The sequence below is a fragment of the Dendropsophus ebraccatus genome, chromosome 4 (assembly GCF_027789765.1).
Source record: "Dendropsophus ebraccatus isolate aDenEbr1 chromosome 4, aDenEbr1.pat, whole genome shotgun sequence".
Lineage (NCBI taxonomy): Eukaryota > Metazoa > Chordata > Amphibia > Anura > Hylidae > Dendropsophus > Dendropsophus ebraccatus.
The window spans coordinates 15,388,894-15,412,934 of NC_091457.1; the positions used below are offsets into that span (position 1 = coordinate 15,388,894).

The 24,041-nt window shown below is 46.2% G+C and overlaps 1 protein-coding gene across 6 annotated transcripts in view; it reads right to left on the reverse strand.

The window, feature by feature from the left end:
• Nucleotides 1-9,336: 9,336 nt before the first annotated feature.
• PRR5L (proline rich 5 like) overlaps nucleotides 9,337-24,041 on the reverse strand; it is a 52,311-nt gene continuing 37,606 nt past the window's right edge. For all 6 annotated transcript variants that reach the window (XM_069968115.1, XM_069968113.1, XM_069968114.1 and 3 more), the window contains 2 exons: nucleotides 17,567-17,699; nucleotides 9,337-10,096 (listed from right to left, as the gene is read on the reverse strand). In XM_069968115.1, the coding sequence (XP_069824216.1) occupies nucleotides 9,732-10,096; nucleotides 17,567-17,699 (498 nt within the window). In that variant the 3' untranslated portion in view covers nucleotides 9,337-9,731. The remainder of the gene's footprint in view (nucleotides 10,097-17,566; nucleotides 17,700-24,041) is intronic.

Consider the following 24,041-nt stretch of genomic DNA (forward strand, 5'->3'; position numbering starts at 1 on the left):
AAAAACGCAATGGAGACAGCACTTCCAACAGCAATCTGCAGGGTTTATTGTGACACCAGTGCAACATGTCTCATCTATACAGAATACAGGAAAACAACATGGTTCATATATAATATAATAGTCATGTTGTTGCTCCTCTGTCTATATGAGACATGTTGTTTTGCCCTTCTCTATATATATGCCAGATAACAAGCAACAAATATTACCACCGCATACTGACTATTCCACTGTACACAGATCACTATCACCTCATCCAGTCATATAGAGGTACCCAGCTCTACACAGGCTCTGTACACCATATACAATATAGTGCAGTTATATCAGGTGACTCACATGAGACGTCTTCTCTGATCGGAGTTCTTCCCTTTTCATCTTCTTTTCCATTTGCCCTGTGCCGTTATGAGAACTTCTCCGAGCCACGAATCCACAGAATCTGCCAGACAGACATATTAGGCTCCTCTCTCTGTCACTATCCTCATCTCTATACTAACTGCACATCTGTATTGGCCCCTTATAGATAGCTCCCCCTGTATTACCCCCTTATAGATGGCTCCCTCGTATTCCCCCCTTATAGATGGCTCCCCCCTGTTACCCCCCCTTGTATAGATGGCTCCCCCCTGTATCCCCCCTATAGATGGCTCCCCCCTGTACCCCCCCCCCCCCTAATATAGATGGCTCCCACCTGTATCCCCCCTTATAGATGGCTCCCCCCTGTATCCCCCCCTTGTATAGATGGCTCCCCCCTGTATCCCCCCCTATAGATGGCTCCCCCCTGTATCCCCCCCCCCTCTCGTATAGATGGCTCCCCCCTGTATCCCCCCCCTCTCGTATAGATGGCTCCCCCCTGTATCCCCCCCTATAGATGGCTCCCCCCTGTATTCCCCCTATAGATGGATCCCCCCTGTATCCCCCCCTATAGATGGCTCCCCCTGTATCCCCCCTATAGATGGCTCCCCCCTGTATCCCCCCCTATAGATGGCTCCCCCTGTACCCCCCCTATGGATGGCTCCCCCCTGTATCAACCCCTATAGATGGCTCCCCCCTGTATCCCCCCCTATAGATGGCTCCCCCCCGTATCCCCCCCCTATAGATGGCTCCCCCTGTATCCCCCCCTATAGATGTCTCCCCCTTATTCCCCCCCTATAGGTGGCTCCCCCCTGTATCCCCCCTATAGATGGCGCCCCCGTATTCCCCCCTTATAGATGGCTCCCGCTGTATCCCCCCCTATAGATGGCTCCCCCCTGTATCCCCCCTTATAGATGGCTCCCCCTGTATCCCCCCCTATAGATGGCTTCCCCCTGTATCCCCCCCTATAGATGGCTCCCCCTTATTCCCCCCCTATAGATGGCTCCCCCCTATGGATGGCTCCCCTGTATTCCCCCCTTATAGATGGCTCCCCCTGTATCCCCCCCTATAGACGGCTCCCCCTGTATCCCCCCTATAGATGGCTCCCACTGTATCCCCCCCTATAGATGGCTCCCCCTGTATCCCCCCTATAGATGGCTCCCCCTGTATCACCCCCTTATAGATGGCTCCCCCTGTATCCCCCCATATAGATGGCTCCCCCCTGTATCCCCCCCTATAGATGACTCCCCCCCTGTATTCCCCCCTTATAGATGGCTCCCCCTGTATCCCCCCCCTATAGATGGCTCCCCCGTATTCCCCCCTTATAGATGGCTCCCCCGTATTCCCCCCTTATAGATGGCTCCCCCGTATCCCCCCTTATAGATGGCTCCCCCCCATATTCCCCCTTATAGATGGCTCCCCCCTGTATCCCGCCCTCCCTATAGATGGCTCCCCCCTGCACAGCAGATAAAAAAAACAAACACCCAACTCACCTACCAGCGCTCCCCCGTCGCTGCTTCCTCTCCTCTTCTGCCCCTGGCTGATGCGTCGCTCCCCTGGGGATTCTCAGGGTGCGCACACATCCGGAAGCTCAGTGTGCGCCCAGACGGGACTTCCGGTACAGGAAACCCCAGCGACGCGCACTGAGGTTCCTGATGCGTGCGCTTCCTGAGAATCCCCCCGGGAGCGACGCATCAGCCGGGGCCGGATTTCCTCTTGCGACCGCAAGCAAGAAAGTGCTTGCGGTCGCAAGAGAAGGGGAAGGGGGCGCGCGCAGGGCCGTCTTACCAATTGGGCATGGGAGGCGGCAGCCTGGGGACCCTTGCGTCCTAGGGGGCCCCTGCCCGCTGTGACAGCGGGCAGGGGCCCCCTAGGACGCAAGGGCCCCCGGGCAGCTGCCTACCATGCCCAATGGGTAAGACGGCCCTGATCAGCGGTTAATAACAGGAAGTTTTCTACAGCGTCTATTATACACAGCATCAGATAACAGAGGCCTCGGCTTCCGACCCAGCAGCCTGACCCAGAGCTGACGGATGTGACCGAGCGTGGCCTCCCCTCCCCCCAGCCCTAAATAGTAAACCCTACAGGAATTGAAGAGAATATATATATATATATATATTATATTTTAATATTTATATTAATTAAAATTTTTATTTTATTTATATTATTTTTTACACTCTCGTCTCTGTCGAAGGGGCTTCAGCCTGTGCTCACCGTGCTCTCTGCTGCCACCTCTGTCCATGTCAGGAACTGTCCAGAGCAGCAGCAAATCCCCATAGAAAACCTCTCCTGCTCTGGACAGTTCCTGACATGGACAGAGGTGGCAGCAGAGAGCACGGTGTCAGACTGGAAAGAGTACACCACTTCCTGCAGGACATACAGCAGCTGATAAGTACTTTAAGGCTGGAGATTTTTTTAATAGAAGTAAATTACAAATCTTTAGCACTTTCTGGCATCAGTTGACTTTCTAGGCAATTCAGGACAATGGATGTTTAATAACTATAAAGAGTGGCCAAAGTTATTTGACAGCGATGGTGGTTGTATAAAGCCTCTATGGTGTGTCAGTGCTTCCTGCAGGGAGCAATTCTGTAGCGTTTTATCACCAGGCAGAAACTGGACCCCCCCGCTGTGTCTTTCTGACTATTATAAAGCGTGAGACATCAAAATCAACAAAGAGAATCACACAACTATCCAATGTTATATAACGGCAGCATAGACTGTGGCTGAGGATTACATAATCTGATAGATAGATAGATAGATAGATAGATAGATAGATAGATAGATAGATAGATAGGAGATAGATAAGAGATAGATAGATAGGAGATAGATAGGAGATAGATAGATAGGAGATAGATAGATAGATAGATAGATAGATAGATAGATAGATAGATAGATAGATAGATAGATAGATAGGAGATAGATAGAAGATAGATAGATAGATAGGAGATAGATAGATAGATAGATAGATAGATAGATAGATAGATAGATAGATAGATAGATAGATAGGAGATAGATAGATACACCGTCTGAATGTATGCTATTACAGCAATATAATAGAACTCCTTCTGAAAAAGTTATTAAAACTGAAAAAATGGAGTTATTTAAAAAATAGCTTTTATTTAATTACGTTAAAAAAGTTTCACACTCTATATTAACGCAGCCATCACCAGAGCACCAAAGGTTTCACTAATATTGTATTTACAGTTCATAAATGTCCATAGCACCAATATTGCACTTAGTAGTTATTGCACATCTTATTCTTCTGATAATATTATAGCTGTGACCTGGGTTTGTTCACACTGCTATTTGTAGACTTCAATAAATGTGTGGGTATTGGCTATGTGTCAACGTCAGTTCACACTGATGCATGCGTTTTATTCCATTATTCATGCGTTTTATTTTTTATTGCACTTAACCCTCTGCACAATACCATCAATATTGGTTAGAACTTGCACATGTCCCATAGATCCTATTGCACTGTTGGAGATAGTACCATTTGATTATTGCACATTGTTACATTGCATATTATTATTGCACTATTGGCTTCTCCAGTACACAGTTAATACAAATGATAAGGCACTTCCCTTAGTCCTGTTGATGATCAGGATCGTCCTTTTTGGAAGTTACCCATCAGCAATCAATAGTGGCCACTAGATATGACTACTCTGTGCAGGTTTAAAGGGGTACTCCAGCGAAAAAAAGATATTATAAATCAATTGGTTTCATAAAGTCATAAAGATATGTACAGAGGTGGCAGCAGAGTGCGCTGTGTCAGACTCGAAAGAATACAACACTTCATGCAGGACATACAGCAGCTGATAAGTACTGGGAAAAGATTTTTAAATAGAAATAAATTACAAATCTGTACAACTTTCTGAAGTGGATTTTTTTTAGCCGGAATTCCCTTTTAATACCACTGTGGTCCTATGGGGCAGAGTTGTTTTGGGGCCCTGTTGCAACTGCTACCTCTGCATCCCCTATGGTTAGGTCTCTGCTTTCATCACTGATCCAATACTTTATACCTGACCCTAATAAAACATTGCCTTTTTTGCCTTATATAATCTGTATGTATATATATATATATATATATATATATACATATATATATATATATATATATATATATATATATCCTTACAATTCAGAAATCTTAGAAAGCTCTTGTTTAGGACTAGGACACTCATGACTACCCAGTGCAGATGTAAAATCTATGTTTTCTGGGCCCCGTTGCAACCGCTACCTCTGCATCCACTATGGTCTGATTGATACTTCGTGTCCAATGAAAATTCAGCTGTATTTGTGGCTCTGGTGGAGGCAATCCAACATAAGGACTACAGCGGGCCACACACATAAGACAGCTGTTCTGTGAGCGCTCACATAGCCGACAGCTATATCTCCTGACCCCCTCCCCTCCAATACACAAGAATGCTCAGCCAAGGATGAATGTGTTTTAAATTAAAGGGGTTTTCCAATTTAAAGTTACTTGGGCAAGTGTAATAGTATGAGGCTGCAGGGGTCCGACCTCTGGTCCCCCCCGAGGATCTCTACATTGGCACCCCAGCTCCATTGTTATGAATGGAGCTGCAGGTTGGTGCATGACCCGCAGCTCCATTCATTTTATATGAAGCCACCGGAAAAAGCTGAGTGCTGTACTTGGTTCTCTCCACCATCTCCATAGAGAACGATTGTTAGTGATCTCACAATGTCATTAAAGTATTAAAGGGGTACTCCAGAGAGAAAAAATCTTTCAAATCAACTGGTGTCAGAAAATGTCAGAGATTTGCAATTTACTTCTATTAAAACATCTTCAGTCTTCCAGTACTTAACAGCTGTTGTATGTCCTGCAGGAAGTTGTGTGTTCTGGTGTCTGACACAGTGCTCTCTGCTGCCACCTCTGTCCATGTCAGGAACTGTTCAGATCAGGAGAGGTTTTTTATGGGGATTTGCTACTGATCTGGACAGAGGTGGCAGCAGAGAGCACTGTGTCAGACTAAAAAGAATACACCACTTCCTGCAGGACATACAGCAGCTAGTATTGGAAGACTCACAAAGACTTACAAATCTCTGGCACTTGATTTAAAACGTTTTATTTTTTTGTTCGCTGGAGTTCCCCTTTAACATAAAGTTAGTATTCCAACCTTACAATCTGTTCTGAGTAATTGTGAGGTTCCAGCCTTTGCCTCAGCCGTCAGATACCGGAGTATTTTAGAACGGACGTCGGGGGAGATTTATCAAACATGGTGTAAAGTGAAACTGGCTCAGTTGCCCCTAGCAACCAATCAGATTCCACCTTTCATTTTCCAAAGAGTCTGTGAGGAATGAGAGGTGGAATCTGATTGGTTGCTAGGGGCGACTGAGCCAGTTTCACCTCACACCATGTTTGATAAATCTCCCCCGTCGGACGTGTCTATCACTGGGACGTTGCACATAACATAAGAGGTTTTCATCCAGAATGTAAATTATCAGATCAGGACGCGGCTGGCAACAGATGTGCCTGAACCGAAGGAAAAATTATTAGGCCAAGCAGGCCGTATTTCACCAGCCACCATGGCCGCCCGCTCTAGCTGCTAAATTCCGGCTTTTAAGAAGCACTTTAGTATTTTGCATCTCTAAGCCCTTATTAAACAGATTATAGAAATCCGGAGTCTTGTATATAGTGAACCTGTCAGGATTCTCCCAATACGTGTGAGATATAAGAAATTCTCCGAACACCTAGCCGCACAATGCATGACGTCTGTCACTCATTGTAATCATATCCAGTGAATGGAACCTCAGGGTTTTCCTTTGTATTATGGCTTTTCTTTGTCAGCGGCTCTGTGTCCAGACACGAAGGAAGCGGCTCTCTCTTCTCTCTCTCAGCAAGAAATCCCAGCAACTTTACATCCAGCCTATAGGAATATTTTTTTAAAAAAAATCAATAGTCCAGGCGATTTTAAGAAACTTTGTAATTGGGTTTATTAGGCAAATCTGCCATTATCTGCATTCAAAAAGACTTTCCCCAGGTCCCCTCCCCCTCCCTCCTCTCTCTCATTCACTGCTCATTATCAGGAAATCTCGACTCTTTTACATCAGACGAGCCCTGTGTAACCTATGGAGAGGGGAGGAGGGAGATTAGCAGCCAGCAGAGAACAAAGGATTACACAGTGGGAGCTGTGTGAAAGCCGGTATTCAGAGGTCAGACCAGTGCTGACTTCATAGGAGATAGCCCGGTGATGTAGCTGTAAATTAACTCTTTGTTGTCCTGTTTTGGTGCCTCATCTCCCTCAACCCCTCCCCTCTCCATAAGAGAATCATGAAGACAGGGGGGAGAGCTTCAAGATGCTTTTTCATGATAAAAATGAATTTTTCGCTAATAAACCCAATTACAAAGTTTCTTAAAATCGCCTGTACTATTGATTTCTGCAACAACAACAAAAAAAAGAATCCCAGCACCATTTCCAGTATCACTTACACCCCAGCTCTCTCCACCCCTCTCCTAGAAGAATCCCAGCACCATTCCCAGTATCACTTACATCCCAGCTCTCTCCTCCCCTCTCCTAGAAGAAATCCCAGCACCATTCCCAGTATCACTTACATCCCAGCTCTCTCCTCCCCTCTCCTAGAAGAAATCCCAGCACTATTCCCAGTATCACTTACATCCCAGCTCTCTTAGAAGAAATCCCAGCACCATTCCCAGTATCACTCACATCCCAGCTCTCTCCTAGAAGAATCCCAGCACCATTCCCAGTATCACTTACATCCCAGCTCTCTTAGAAGAATCCCAGCACCATTCCCAGTATCACTTACATCCCAGCTCTCTCCTCCCCTCTCATCTCGTAGAAGAATCCCAGCACCATTCCCAGTATCACTTACATCCCAGCTCTCTCCTCCCCTCTCTCAGTAAGAAATCCCAGCACCATTCCCAGTATCACTTACATCCCAGCTCTCTCTTCCTCTCTCTCTCTGATACTGGGACTGGTGCTGGGATTTCATCTGAGTGAGGGGAGGAGAGAGCTGGGATGTAAGTGATACTGGGAATGGTGCTGGGATTTCTAGAAGAGGGGAGGAGAGAGCTGGGATGTAAATTCCTTAAAATAATGCATTGTATTGAACCCTATGGGAACAACTGCCGTGGTTCACAGACTATTGAACAACAATACCGCTCGGTTCACACAATGTATGGCCGTTCTGACGGCCGTACATTGTGTAGACTTCAAGGGTTAATTGGATTGCAGGCACACCCAAATATCTGGGTGCCTGCAATCCAAATAAAATAAAAACATGTTCCTGCGGCCGATATGGTAATATCAGCCACAGGAACGTGTCAAATAACGGCCGCTGTTTAAACATAATATGAACATAGCCTATAGCGTCCAGACAGCAGGTGAGTCTCCTCCATGTGGTCTCCCTCGTAAATGATCTCGCCATAACCTTTCGCTTTGAAGCTTCTTAGAAGCGGCCGTGTGGGTTGTAAGATCAAACAAGTTTTATAGCGAGTGAAGAAACAACACAAGAAAGGGTTGACAACAGTGCGGACATAGGTGACGTCTTTTATCCCTCGCCCCGTCCTCTCGCACACCTCGCCCTGTTTGATACGTCTCGGCGCTAATTGCTTTTTCCTTTCTTTTTTTTATTCTCGGGATGAAAAGAAGAATACTTCGGATTTTCCCAAACAGGAGACGACACATTCGCCTTTAGATCTTTGCAGACAGCGACACATGAATGGAAACCCCGCCCACAATTTGTACCGCCACTTTAATAACCCAAACAACCTGTCAATCACTTAATTCCATCAAGAGCAGAGGAATACATTTGCATGTCACAGTACAGTTTAAATAACTGGCTCGGCTTATAAAATCGCATGTCAGAGCCTCCCTTTAAGTATCCTGTGACATAGGGAAGGCGAGAGGCTCTCACCGTAACCTGGACGTACACTCACCCACCCGATATAAGTATCACATGGCGCTATTATCTGTTTGACTTGTAAGCTGAAAGCATTACATTTTTACTATATTATTATGGGGGCTGCCATCTTATTTGTTTTAGCAGCATTTAGTGGTATGCTTTACAGCAAGACAGGAGCTGTCCAACTGACATGAATAGGAAACATTACCGAGCATGCTCTGTGACCTCTGAAGGGGGTCATTCCACAGGAAGGGGGAGGCTGAGCTGTGAGCTTCGTCTAATTGTGAATGGCGTTTTCTCTGTCATTTTTGTGCTGTACAAATTGCTTTCCAGTAGCTCCTCTTTATCATCACAGTTTTAGGACTTGTGGTAAGAATATATATATATATATATATATATATATATCTTTAGAATATAGATAGAAAAATAACATAAAACCAAGCTACAACGTCCTATGACAAATTATGTCTCTCTCACTCTTTGGTACTAGGTCAAAACCTTCTATACAACTGCCAGCCTTGCCAAAGCTCATGCCAGCGAGTGGCGGCAAGGCTTAGCTACTGCTGTATGCAGGAGATAGAACCCGAGAAAGCCTGGGATATGTACCTGCAAGATGAACCACGCTGCCTGATAAAGACGATCCACACTGTAGCTGCAAGGTAAATCAAGGCTTCCCTCTCATCTCTAGTCAGCCATAAAGCTCATGCCAGCCGAGTAGGTGAAAGGCTTAGCTACTGCTGTGTGCAGGAGATAGAGCCTAAAAAAGCCTAGGACCTGCAAAATGAGCCAGTCTGCCTGATGAAGACGATCCATACTGTTCCTGAAAGGTAAATCAAGGCTTCCCTCTCATCTCTAGTCAGCCATAAAGCTCATGCCAGCCGAGTAGGTGAAAGGCTTAGCTACTGCTGTGTGCAGGAGATAGAGCAAGAGAAAGCCTAGGAAGTGAACCTGCAAAATGAGCCAGGCTACCTGATGAAGATGATCCACACTGTTCCTGAAAGGTAAATCAAGGCTTCCCTCTCATCTTTAGCCAGCCATAAAACTCAAGGCCACATTTTCTTTAATAATTTCAATGAATTTTCACTAAAAAAAGTTACAAAAAATATATATTTTAAATAAATAGGTTTATTTCACTTTCCAGTTTGTTTCTCCAACTCCTAAAGTACGTTTTTAATGAACGGGAGCGAAATAGAAACTATTTCAAATTTTTCAAAAAACTAAAAGAACAGGAAGCACCATGTTAGTGTGTCCGGCCCAAGCCCTTTTTGTTCCCACGCTGCTGGACACCCGTCACATACAAAGACTCCAGAAGAAGGTACCTCTTTAAAATATCTACCGTAAAAAAAAAAAAAGAGTTAAAGTACCGTAAAAAAAAAGCTACTTCTATGTAATATTATTGCATTAGGCTCTTGGTAAGACATGGTGTGATTAGTCATTCGGTGGCCTCGGCATTGTACAGATATACATTATTGATTCTTCTTTATACAGGTTTGGGGTACACATCAGCTGGGGGAGGGGCAGCTGTGTTCCGAGCCGTCATGGAGGTCGGTACTGTCCGGACTGTCCACAATATTTGGTTCGCTGCTGAACTGTCGCTGGGTGAAGCTGGGCTGCAATAGTAGACACTCGTCCGAAAGCTCCGTCTCTTCCGATCTGGGATGCATGATGGAGGCCATGGCCAAAAGCTGGATGTCCGTGTGAGCGTTGGCGACCGTGTGTCTCCTGATGCTGCCACATTTCTCCAGGTACGCCTCCCCCTCCTGTTCTGTGAGCGGGGAAAGACAGCGCTCAACCGGAAGAGAAGTACCGCCATGTGGTGTGTAGGGGACCGCTTCCGATCTTACGTGGCATTTCGTGAATCGATGTTCTGGAATGAAAAAGAATGGAGGAAGAGTTATCATCGATCGATCATACGGCCGCCATCGATACTATCATCTATCAACATTTTGTAATGACTGTAATACCCACCCAGGAGGTGGCAATATATCTGTCAATCACAATCGTGTTGCTAGGGACCTACCAAAAAATTCTACATATAGAATAGGCGAAGAAAACCATATTTAAAACCAGCGCCACCCTGTGTGATATTACAACTTGGCCTCATTCACTTCAATGGAACTGTTTCTAGAAGAACCTAATGTCCTAATTTTGGACAGCCCCTTTAAGAGTTAGCTAATCACAAATTTCCCCCTCAACTGGTACTCCCCTGCCTTTAGCTGTAATCTGTGTTATTTGGCAGTGTTTATTTTTCCTACAGCACTCCCAGAGGGGGAGTGAGGTATTACACAGCTCCTATTCATAACAATGGACTGTCTATGTAACAAAGGACATGACAGGTCCTCCAGAGAGAGAGAGTCGCTTCGCTTTTGCTGTCCAGGCATGATGGGAATTGTAGTTTTGCAACAGCTGGATGGCCGAAGGTTCCCCATCTGTAATCTACATGATATGTAAGAGATGGAACCCGCGTCATGAACAAAGTAATCATTCAGATCCTCTAAAAAAAAAGAAATCTTTCCTCCAGTTACTAGAGGTATTACATTTTAAGATGTGATTCCTAACATAATGAAGATGATCCACATTGTTCCTGAAAGGTAAATCAAGGCTTTTCTCTCATATCTCACCACCCAGAAAGATTAGGGCAGCTGTCCCTTATGTAAATACCAGTGTACCTACTTCTGTATGTCCACAGTACTACAGTATAATCGTTCCTTTCCCTCTTTCAGCAGTTCAGTGCTTAGTTTAACCCCTTCCTTGCATTGCTGCTGTTTCTTTCACTTCTGCTTACAGAGCCCCTTGCAACACCAGCGCACCAGTAACCCCTTCTCCCTCCACAGTCTACTGTAAATCATCTCCCAGCATGGTGCACTTTTTCCAGTACCATGCTATAGTATGGTATAGCAGAGAGGAGTATGTGATTCGTCTCACATAGTTGCTGCACACTCTGCCATTCATTTTAACAGGTCGCAGACTTTTAATAACAAGTCTATTGCACGTGCATTAACTCAATCCTCCTCCCACGCCCCCTCGAAACCACAACTTGTGGTAAACTCTCAAATCTTCCTCATATGCATTCGTTATTCTTATTAAAGGGATAGTGCACATAAAAAATTGTAATTTACTTTTATTAAAAAGTCTTATCAGCAGCAGGAAGTGGTGTATTCTTTCCAGTCTGGAAAGCAGGAGAGGTTTTCAATGGGAATTTGCTGCTGCTCTGGACAGTTCCTGACATGGACAGAGGTGGCAGCAGAGAGCACTGTGTCAGACTGGAAAGAATACAACGCTTCATGCAGAACATACAGCAGCTGATAAGTACCGGAAGACACTTTTTTATTTTTAATAGAGGAAAATTACAAATCTCTGGCACTTGCTTGGACCGGCTGTTTTGAAATAAAAAATTTTGGGGGTGAACTACGCCTTTAACAGATCATGTTCTATACACTGACGTCTTATATTGAGACTGAGACTTATATCACACTGTCATGTATCGTATCGATGGCTACCATGTACTATGCCGAAAAACGCTGCCTGAGCAGTGTCAATGGCAGGATCAGCTGATCTCCGGGGTTAGGTCTGGTTAAAGGGGTTATCCGGTACTACAAAAACATGGCCACTTTTCCCCCTACTCTTGTCTCCAGTTCAGGTGCAGTTTGCAATTAAGCTCCATTTACTTCAATGGAACTGAGTTTAAAAACCCCACCCAAACTGGAGACAACAGTAGGGGAAAAGTGGCCATGTTTTTGTAGCGCTGGATAACCCCTTTAAGGGCGTGCAGAAGGAACAATGAGGTTGCTACCAGTCTACTCCTCATGATACCCCTATGTCTCTAACTTTAGGGTCACTGTCCCTTTAAGGCACAAGATGTTGTGATACAAGTCCCATACTGGTCTTATTAGTCCTCAAAACCTAATGACGGAGACACGCAATGATTCTCATGCATGGAATCCCACCCCAGACGCTTGGATGATGGCAGCTTATTGGTATGCGCCCCGAGCGGCTTGTTTCCACAGCTGCCCTGATGAGTGGGCAAAGGATTCTGGGGGAAGAAAAAAAAAAAAAAAAAACACCACCAAACAAATGAGAGAACCCGCTGCTCGCCCCTCGCAGCTCCTGTGAACACTGGCTGGCTATGATCAGAGTCAATTCTTTGGCAGTGACTGATCCCGCAGCTGCTTTGGGTTTCACGTGTCTATTGACTGTGGTGGTTCCATACACTTCATGTATAACAGCAGGCCGGAAGCCAAGGAGGGGGGTGAACCAAGGCTATTGAGTCTGTATAGAGCAGGGGTAGGGAACCTTGGCTCTCCAGATGTTGCAAAACTACAACTCCCATCATGCCTGGACAGCCGATGGCTGTCCAGGCATGATGGGAGTTGTAGTTTTGCAACATCTGGAGAGCCAAGGTTCCCTACCCCTGGTCTAGAGGATCTGTCGCCCTTATATTGCTGGACTGAATTGTTTGCCACCCTTTTGGGGAGTGACTTGCACAATACAATACTATGTTGGCATAGGTAGGGAGAAAGGGTTATTGATGCACTGGCTTCAAAAGGTGCTATGTGAGCAGAAAGGAAAGAAACAGCAGCAGCGCAGCAAGGAAAGGGTTACACTAAGCAGTGAACGACTACGACTACACAGCACTGTGGACATACAGCAGTAGATACGCTGGTATTTTTTTTTAAGGTTCCGAGAACTTTGTGGGTGATGAAAGAGGAGAGAAGCCTTGATTTACCTTTCAGGATGAGTTTAAGGCTGGGTTCACGCTGCGTTTTTTTCATCCGTTTTTTACAAAAAGCGGATGAAAAAAACTGATGCATCCGTTTTTCATTGACTTCCATTGTAAAAAAAATGGATCAAAACGGATGTTTTTTTTTTGACGGACACAAAAACATAGCTGACACTACTTTTGTGTCCGTTAAAAAAGACGGATCCGGTTTTTTTTACAATGGAAGTCAATGGAAAAACGGATCAAAACGGATGCACACTTATGCGTCCGTTTTTTCCATCCGTTTTTTGAAAAAAACGGATGAAAAAAACGCAGCGTGAACCTAGCCTAATCTGTAACAAAAAAGTGCAGTTACGCATCTCTCTTTCTCAGATAGCACATACTATGCCTTGCCTCCTCCTTACTGTATTCAATCCTGATCTAGCTGTTACTAGAGACAGATTTCACACACCAACAAGCAGTGGACAGCAGATTGCAGGGAAGGGCGACACCAAGTGGCCAAGACTATAGAGCTGTTTATTCTGGGGGTAAGAAGTCATTTTTGGTAAATGAAGCCACATGAATCAAATGTTCTTTAAAACAAAAGTAGTTATTTAAAGGGGTTATCCAGTGCTACAAAAACATGGACACTTTTCCCCCTTTCTTGTCTCCAGTTCAGGTGTGGTTTGCAATTAAGCTCCATTTACTTCAATGGAACGGAGTTTGAAAACCCCACCCAATCTGGAGACAAGAGAGGGAGGAAAGTGGCCATGTTTTTGCAGCGCTGGATAACATTCACTTTAATGGAGCTAAGTTACGAAACCCCACTCCACTGGAGTCAAGAGCGGTGCTGTTTCTGGAAGAAAGTGGCCATGTTTTTGTAGCGCTGGATAACCCTGCTGCGTCTGTTAATGCACAGAATTGTGAATACAGCTTTGAAGTATTACACAGTCACTTAAAGGGGTTATCTCCTTTTATTACTTTCTGGCAAAAACAGCGCCACCCCTGTCCTTAGCATGGTATTACAATTCAGCTCCATTCACTTCAATGGAACCCAGCTGCAAAACCAATACAAATTACAATACAGAATGGTAATACGACCATGTGCATGAACCCCAAGGGGCTAAACAATCAATAAAGTTTCTATTTCTGTAGTGGGATCGGCCAATAAAGCCCATATATCCAGTACAGGGCGGTAATATCCTGCCGGCATTATGCGGATTTGGAGTTCGGAATTAATATTTGACTAAAGTTTCCCGTCTCAAACGGCTCGGATTAGTAATTCTGCTGCCACATAAACAGATAAGTATGCAAACGGGGTCAGTTACCGAAACCTAAGACACCCCGTCTGCTTTATTCCCACACTCTGGAGGCTGAGAGCACCGCAATATGGCCCCGGGTTATGCTAATCTGATCACACAAAGACTTCTAAGGCCGCACAATTTTATTCTTTTGGCTCTATTGGTTTACGACAATGTAAAATAAAATCAATCCCAAGGTATAAGTTTTGCAAAATGGCACTTAAAGGGGTATCCTTGCAAGAAAAAATAAATAAATAAATTAAAAAAAAATATATATATATATATATATATATATATATAACTTCTATTTAAAAAATCTCAAATCTTCCAGTACTTATCAGCTGCTGTATGTCCTGCAGGAAGTGGTGTATTCTTTCCAGTCTGACACAGCGCTCTCTGCTGCCACCTCTGTTCATGTCAGGAACTGTCCAGAGCAGGAGAGGTTTTCTATGGGGATTTTCTGCTGCTCTGGACAGTTCCTGACATGGACAAAGGTGGCAGCAGATAGCACTGTGTCAGACTGGAAAGAATACACCACTTCCTGCAGGACATACAGCAGCTGATAAGTACTGGACGACCTGAGATTTTTAAATAGAAATAAATTACAAATGTCTATAAATTTCTGACATAGTTAAAGAGGTACTCCGGCAAAAATCTTTGTCTTTCAAATCAACTAGTGTCAGAAAGTTATATAGATTTGTAATTTACTTGTATTTAAAAAATCTCCATTCATCCCATACCTATCAGCTGCTGTATGTCCTGGAGGTAGTGGTGTATTCTCTCCAGTCTGACACAGTGCTCTCTGCTGCCACCTCTGTCCAGATCAGTAGCAAATCCCCCATAGAAAACTTCTCCTGCTCTCCGGACCAGAAATAATACGAGACTTTCAGCAGGACATACAGCAGCTGATAAATACTAGAAGGCTTGAGATTTTTTAATAGAGGTAAATTACAAATCAATATATTTTTTCTGACACCTTTTGATTTAAAATAAAATAAAATTCTATGGAGTACCCCTTTAAGGGGATCTCTCAAGCCATTAAGAAAATGTCAAAGCATGCTGGGAGTTGTAGTGTTTAAGTAGCTAAAGAGCCACAAGTTAGAGACCTCTTCTTTAAAGCATCCAAAGTTTTGATTGATCAAGGTCACCACACCAATCGTTCAGAGAGAAGCACTCAGCAATGCTCTTCACTTCCCCACTCACTTAATATAGAAGTATAAGTTGAATAGAGCAGTGAGCCAGGAGTGAAGCGCACAGTCTCATTCTTCTCCCCACTTGTTCTAATTTACTATGTTACTATATATATTAGGTTATAACAGGGCCGGATTAAAGGGAGGGCATAAGGGGCACGTGCCCAGGGGCCTCCACCACTAGGGGGCCTCCACCAGCCCAAACCCGGAAGTGGTGTCTGGGAGCCAGTCCCACGCGCAAAAAGCATGTGGAAACCCTACCTGGACACAGCACTGGCCACACTGCATGCTGTCCAGGGAGGGAGGGAGGGAGGTGTAGGGTTAATCCTGTGTAAGCATCTCCCTCCTGGCAGGCTCAGACTCCCCCCTGGTGGGTCTTTGAATGGATTCTTCCTGTCAAACTTCAGGGTGCCTGTCTCCTGCAGAGGTCCTAACTCCCCCTTGCCCCTCCCCCTCACCGAGGAGAGGACTGCAAGGGACCTTAGCAAGGAAACCTGATCTCTCCAGCAGGGATGTGACCTGCTGGAGCATCTGTCACAGTGGCTGACAGGCTGAAGGAACAGAAAAGAGCCAGAAGAGAGAAGACCTGTCATCTGCCCAGATCAGGTGAGCATGAGGTTTTGTTTTTTATTGGCACATCAGAGCAGGGGTATATACTATAGAGGCATATATCAGAGCAGGGATATATACTATAGGGGCATATATCAGAGCAGGGGTATATACTATAGGGGCATATATCAGAGCAGGGGTATATACTATAGGGGCATATATCAGAGCAGGGGTATATACTATAGGGGCATATATCAGAGCAGGGGTATATACTATAGGGGCATATATCAGAGCAGGAGGCATATACTATGGGGGCATATATCAGAGCCGAAGGCATATACTATGGGGGCATATATCAAAGCAAGGGTATATACTATAGGGGCATATATCAGAGCAGAGGTATATATATATATATATATAGAGAGAGAGAGAGAGAGAGAGAGAGAGAGAGAGAGAGTGTGCAGCATATGACATGTAGCCTGTGTGCAGTCTATGATATATAGCCTGCGTGCAGTGTTTGGTATATAGTCTGTGTGCAGTGTATGATACATAGCCTGTGTGCAGTGTATGGTATATAGCCTGTGTGCAGCCTATGATATATTGCCTGTGTGCAGTGTATGGTATATAGCCTGTGTGTAGCCTATGATATATTGCTTGTGTGCAGTGTATGGTATATAGCCTGAGTGCAGCCTATAATATATAGCCTGTTTGCAGTGTATGGTATATCCTGTGTGCAGTCTATGATATATAGCCTGTGTGCAGTGTATGGTATATAGCCTGTGTGCAGTGTATGGTATATAGTCTGTGTGCAGCATATGGTATATAGCCTGTGTGCAGTGTATGGTATATAGCCTGTGTGCAGTGTATGGTATATAGCCTGTGTGCAGCATATGACATGTAACCTGTGTGCAGTGTATGATATATAGCCTGTGTGCAGTGTATGACATATAGCCTGTGTGCAGTGTATGATATATAGCCCGTGTGCAGCATATGGTGTATATAGCCTGTGTGCAGCATATGACATGTAGCCTGTGTGCAGCTATATATGCCATGATCCTTAGGGTATATTCATATGTAGCATATCCGCTATAGATTTTACACAGCCTTTAAGTACTTTCTGCTCTTTACTGCTTCAGGTAGTGTACATGGTTGGGAACTGAAGATGAGACCTAGACTTGCAAGTCCAGGTTCTACCTGAGATTTACAACTGTATATGCTAGCTGTGGTGGCTAACACAGGGGGCAAGAGAGCACAGAAAGTGCTAAAGTGCTGTGTTCTCGCATTGAATTAAGTGGGAACACACCGCGATGCTCACCCCTCCCCCATCCTGTCTCTAGGGCCTGGCATCCTTCTCTGGACTGCAGCCTCTAGGGACCATCATATGCAGAACAGAGGAGGATGCTGAGCCATACAGCCAGGAGTGAGGAGGGGTAGGTGCTAAGTCCCCTACAGTAAGAAGCCACCTGTATAGACTGCTGTATGGTTTATTTGTGGGGGAAGAAAATGGGGGGGGCCCCCAACAAAATTGTTGCCCAGGGCCTCCACCAGCCTTAATCCGGCCCTGGGTTATAACCACCTACTAGAAGTGGTGATCTTACCAAGTATACAGGGGGCGCTAGTGTGGCTGTAGCTTCTGTCCCCATATGCCGCCAGGTATGGAGACACCACCATTTTTACCAGTTCTTCCAGCTTCAGATACCCGTCACTGGGTCCCAATGGTTCGTGGATTCCCTGTAGAGAAGAACATGGCATGTTATCATCCTGAACCCTACATGATGGCAGGATCGTAGGAGCTGGTTCCTTTGTCACATTTCAGACTCTCAATCATGGACAACGCGTTTCAATCCCAGCCTTGTAGTTATAAGTGCGACTAAGGGCCTATTACACGGAATGATAATCGGCCAAATCGGCCCTCTCCGGCTGATTATCGCTCCGTGCAATAAACACGACGATCAGCAAATGATCGTTGTCATCGGCTGATCGTTGATATAGGTTTGGACCTATAATTGTCGGCCACCGACCGCGCACGGCTACGTGTAACAACACTGTGCGGCCGGCGGCTGACGATTTGCAAAGTGCATACATTACCTATCCATAGTCCAGGGCTCCTCCTACGCTGTGCTTCTCCCCGGTCCCGCGCGCTCCAGCTGTCTCAGCTGACAGGCTGCTCAGCCAATCACTGGCCGGGACCGCAGCGGCCAATGATTGGCTGAGCGGCCTGTCAGCTAAGACAGGCCGCTCTGAAGCTGCAGCTAACGGGACCCGGGGAAAAGCAGACCACAAGAAGAGCCCTGGACCATGGATAGGTAATGTATGCAGTTTAAGCAAGGGCTGCAAGAACATCAGTAACGATGTCCCTGCAGCCCTTGTTAAACGGTTATCAGACCGTGTAATAGGCCCAGTACACGAGCGCCGATCTAGCAGATCGGCGCTCGTTCACAGTTAATATCGGCCCCCATCGTGCCATGTAATAGTACCCTAAGGGTACTATCAGACAAAGCGATTTGTAATGATTAACGGTTAACAATAAACAATGGCAAAAAAACGGATGAAAAAACGGATGCAATTGCAAAATGCATCCTTTTTTTAACGTACACAAAAATGTGGTCGGCTACAGTTTTGTTTACGTTAAAAAAAAAATAGGTGCGTTTTGAACGTTTTTTCTATAATGGAAATGGAAGTCAATGGAAAAAAGGATCAAAGCGGAGGCACACAAATGCATCTGTATTTCTATCCGTTTTTGCAAAAAAAAAACGGATTGCAAAATGGTAGTGTGAACCCAGGCTTAGAATCATTAGAATGATCATTACTACGATTGTTTACTCCATCTGGTCCCAGCAAAAGGAGGAACGTTGTGGAACGATTAGCCAACGATTAGCCAACGATTAGGCTGGGTTCACACTATGTTTTAGCAGTTGTTTTCTTTTCACCCGTTTTTGCTGAAAAACGGATGAAAAAACGGAAGCATTTGCGCGCATCTGTTTTGATCCAGTTTTCCGCTGACTTCCATTATAAAAAAAAAAAACCAGATCAAAACGCATCCGTTTTTTTTTTAACATACACAAAACCGTGGCCGTCCACATACGTTAAAAAAACAGATGCGTTTTGATCCTTTTTTTCACAATGGAAGTCAAAACGGATGCACACAAATACATCCGTTTTTCTATCAGTTTTTTTAGCAAAAACGGTTTAAAAAAAAAAAAAAAACCTTTGGAAAAACGTAGTGTGAACCCAAGCCTTAGCGAACTAATATCAATGATTTTAGGGTCAGATCTATATAAATGATCAATGGCAGGCGAACGTTTTTTCGTTCGTTGCCTGCAATTACATGGAACGATTATCCTTTGAATTTGAACGATATAACGATTTTACGCACGACCATTGTCACCGTGTAATAGGGCCCTTAGACAAATGGCCCTATTACACGGATCGATAATCGGCCGAATCGGCCCGATTCAGCCGATTATCGCTTTGTGTAATAGAGACAACGATCAGCCGATGAAACGATCATTGGCTGATCGTTGGTTTAGGTTCGGACCTAATATTGTTGGCCGTCGACCATGCATCGCTACGGGTAACAGTGATGATGATTGCTTGCGGCGGTCCCGGCCTTTGATTGGCTGAGCGGCCTGTCAGCCGGGAAGCTGCAGAGCACAGGAAAGAAGACCGGGAGTGGGGAGAGGTCAAGTATCAGGTGTTTGGGCAAGGGCCGCATGGACATCGCTAACGATGTCCATGAAGCCCTTACTGCCTGATTATCGGGACGTCTAATAGGTCCAGTAAATGAAATTGATCGGCCCATGTAATAGGACCGTTAATGTAAGTGGGAAGACTAAAGGCCCTTGTGACACATGGTGGGTAGGGGTCCCGATACGCCTGTCAGACGCAATTGTACGGACTAGTTCAGCTTTGCCCTGACATGGGAAGGTTCCCTTTAAATATAGCAATAGTCTGGTTCTCAGCCTCCGCTCTTCAGACGTTATCGCTGAGGCTCGGCCGTTGTCGCCCTGATCTGTACGCTTACGTCGTGATCCTCTTGTCGTGAGGCTTCTCTCTCTCCCTCTCAGCTTTGCATTTTTACTTCCCCCGACGTCAGTTTCATTCGTTCCGGCTTCTCGCGACCCCTTTATGTAATTTTCTATCTATTGAGCAACGCAATTACCTGACCCAGAAAATCAAACAATTCGGCAGCGGTGACGCAGCTTCTTTCTACAGGCCTAATGGGTTACCAAGTAAGTCCCTATAAATAGACAATGGATGCCCGGGGTCAGTGGGTCACGGCCGCAATCCTGCACTAATTCCAGGCTTATACCGAGATCGTCTGTGCAAGGTTTAACCCTATTAGGGCTCGGTTCACATCTGTGGGGTTATTTATGTTGGTCAAAAATAAGAATGACAGTGGTGTCGGATCCGTCATGTGACCTAAAAGACTATACCCCATGGGGTAACGGGAGGACTGGGGGCCACTTTTGACCCTTATGCAACAACCAGAAAACAAAGAACATATCGATCCATCCATTGATTTTAGTGAAACCAATGCAATACCTCATCTCTCCTGTGGGGGCACTGCAGGAGAAATGAACACTTTCCTCACAGATTGGAGATGATCACTGTCATTTTTTGATTCTTTAATACAAAGAGTCAAAGAGGCGTTCCCAAGCTGCTGATCTGCCGCAAGCTGTAATGCCTCGATGACCCCCCCCCCCTCCTACCTCTTATGCCCCTATTCCACGAGTCGTTTGTAGGAGCAAACGAGCGCTATTAGCGCTCGTTTGCTCCTCGTTCCCCGCTCGCTGCCGCCGCTATTCGACGCGGCGTCAGCGAGCGGGTGAGTGCGGGAGGGGCGGCGGGGAGCTGCTGGGGGGGCTGCCCGGGGGATCGCTGATCGTCCGGGCAGCCCATAGGATATAGCAGCATCTGCTGCCGACGGTCCTATTCAACGGAGCGACGGCAGCAGATCGCTGCTATATCAGTCGCTTGTTTTTCAACATGTTGAAAAACAAGCGACTGCAACGATCAGCCGACATGAACGATGTCGTCTGATCGTTGCACTCTATTCCACGGAACGAATATCGTTCGTAGCCGCCGTTATCGGCCGAATACGAACGATATTGCTCCTCTAAACGACCCGTGGAATAGGGCCTTCAGACTCCAGCTGACTCAAAATTAAGCAGGGATGGGAGGGGGAGTGAGGACACATTACAGCCCTCACTTGAACTTCAAAGACTCAGAAACGCCCTTTTGACTCTTTGCCTTAGAGAATAAAGACATAGGGGGAGATTTATCAAACATGGTGTAAAGTGAAGCTGGCTCAGTTGCCCCTAGCAACCAATCAGAATCAACCTTTCATTTTCCAAAAAGTCTGTGAGGAATGAAAGGTGGAATCTGATTGGTTGCTAGGGGCAACTGAGCCAGTTTCACTTTACACCATGTTTTATAAATCTCCGTCAATATTCTCATTGATATTCGTAGCCAACGACTTATATCATCTGAGCTGTTTATATTCCTATCCAGACACAATTGTATCCACAGCAGAAAACATAACAGGGCCGGGTCCTGTCCCAGAACACGAGGAAAACCGCAGCCAAGATACACCAGATGAAGAGAACGAAAACAACATCACATCATCTCACAGGCCTGACAAGTTCCAAGAAATGAAAAGAGATTACTACAGGGTATAAAGTGGAAAATCCCTTTAAGATCTGATTGTAGAATAAAGCCAGCCATACAGAAGTCAATGGGCCATCAATCAGCTCTGAAGTATAATACAGGATGTAACTCAGGATCAGTACAGGATCAGTAATGTAATATATGTACACAGTAACCCCACCAGCAGAAGAGTGAGTGCAGCTCTGGGGTATAATACAGGATGTAACTCAGGATCAGTACAGGATAAGTAATGTATGTACACAGTGACCCCACCAGCAGAATAGTGAGTGCAGCTCTGGAGTATAATACAGGATGTAACTCAGGATCAGTACAGGATAAGTAATGTATGTACACAGTGACCTCACCAGCAGAATACTGAGTGCAGCTCTGGAGGGTGTGGTTACTGGGTGTGTCTGCGTTTGCTCCTGAGCTCCACACATCCAGACTTCCAGGAGGAGAGAGGCTGATTCACCACCTGCTTCCCCAGGAAGGTGGCAGCTTCCTGGGAGAGTCTTCAGCATGGATCCCCTGACCTCCACCTCCCGGTCAAGGCCGGCGGGGGGTGTAGAGTGTAAGCTACCGGCCAGCGCTCCGGCTGGAGGGGTAAGAAGATCCAGTAGGGTTCGCAGCAATGTGGACCCAGCCCTTCCAGCGACGGGTGGGAGCTGCAAGGCTCCAAGTATGCAAGGAAAGCCTGCAAGCAAGGTGAGCGGAAGACGGGGTGCAGGTGCAGCTGCACGGAGGGGCTCCCAGGAGAGTCAGGTGGTGGAGCAGTGGGGTCTCAGGGGGCCCAGGGAGTCTGCAGCCACCTATGGCTCCAGGATAGCTGCAAAGCTAGCTGAATATGAGCAGCTGGGGAAAAAGCTGAAGGGGTTAAAAGAAGACCTGAAGTTTGCAAAACACAGAGCCAGCTCAGCCCCCAAAAAGCAGAAACCTGGACTCACAGCAAAAGTGAAGTCTCTGCAGGAGGAGGTGAGAGAGCTGGAGCTGCAGAGGATGGTTATCCTGGAGGGCAGCGATGTCTTCAGGGAGAAGTTGCTGAATGAGGACAGATTTGCCAAAATGAAGTCCCCAAAGAGAGAAGAGGATGAAAGTGATTGCTCAGCAGATGAAGAGAGCAGTGGTGGTGATGATGATGATGATGATGATGATGATGAGCAAGACATGGAAGCTGAATCAGCTGAGGTCTCTGTGGCAGCAAGTGGGGAAGCTGTGGAAGCTGAATCACAGCCTGTGCAGAGTGTGCAGAGTGTGAACACGTCCCAAGCCAGCATTCCTGCAGCACAGGTGGCGCTACCATTATCCGATGAAAGTGCTGGTGAGGAGGAGGATGGCGGAGGTGCGCTGATGGCCCAAATTGTCAGCATGGAGTCCCCGATGCACTTGGATAATTTCAGTTTTGGAGACGACTTGGGTGAAGATAAAGTTGCTAAGAAGAATAGACCAAAAAAAACATCACAGCAAGTAAATCTTGTTTATGTCCCTTTTGTTCCCTCTGAGCCGACTGCAAAGTCAGTTCAGGGAGCAGCCCCCGGTGGTCTGCCCGTCCCTGCTTCTACAAATGTGGAGCGGGGCCAGAACACTGGGAAGAAAACAGTAAAGATGGCGGAGAGCGCCAGCCCCACTTGTCAAGGTAGTGAGGCTGGTGCAAGTGTAGGGGCGGCCGAGGGGCCGGACAAGGTTGCGGACAAGGTGGCATGCCTCCAACCAGGGGGCTTTGGTGGTGTACGGCACTCCTCTGCAGGCAAGGGGGGGAGTGCCCAGGCACCAAAGGGTGATGTGGAACTCGGGCGGCCGGGCAGCAGTGGAGACAAGGGAGCGGGCGGCTCCCATAGCGGGTCTGGCGCTGAGAGATGCTCCTCTGCAGGCGGAGGGGGGAGTGTCCAGGCGTCTGGTGCGACGCTCTCAGCAGTTTCATCCGCGGTGCCTGTCCCTGCTCAGTTGCAGCGCTGCGGTGGGGCTGTTGGGGGCGGAGCTAAAGACAAAGTAAAAACTGGTGGCATTTCACAAGAAAACGCCTTGGCAGCTACCAGACCGGTACAGCAGGAACATGGACATAAGAGTGCGGATGATACCAACCTAGCAATGCTGCTGGCTGTTAAAGAAATTGAAGCAGGGGTATTGGCTGAGGCTGAGGGCAAACACGGTGACAAAGTAGCTTCCTCCCACATTCCCAAAGGGAGGACTGCTGCAAAGTCCCATGAGCTCAAGGATGCCAGGGATGCCAGCGTGACAGCCAGCAGCAGCAGAAACATACTAAAGCCAGCCAGATTACACCCGGGTCAGTCCACTATAGCTAGGCAGGAGGAGATTTCTTCTAGTGTTGTGTCTCCTGTTGGTTCTGATTCTGTAAATGTAAATATTATTTCTGCTAATGTTTCTGTGGGGAGTGGGGGTGGTCCGGCTGCCCCCCCAGCGGTGGCC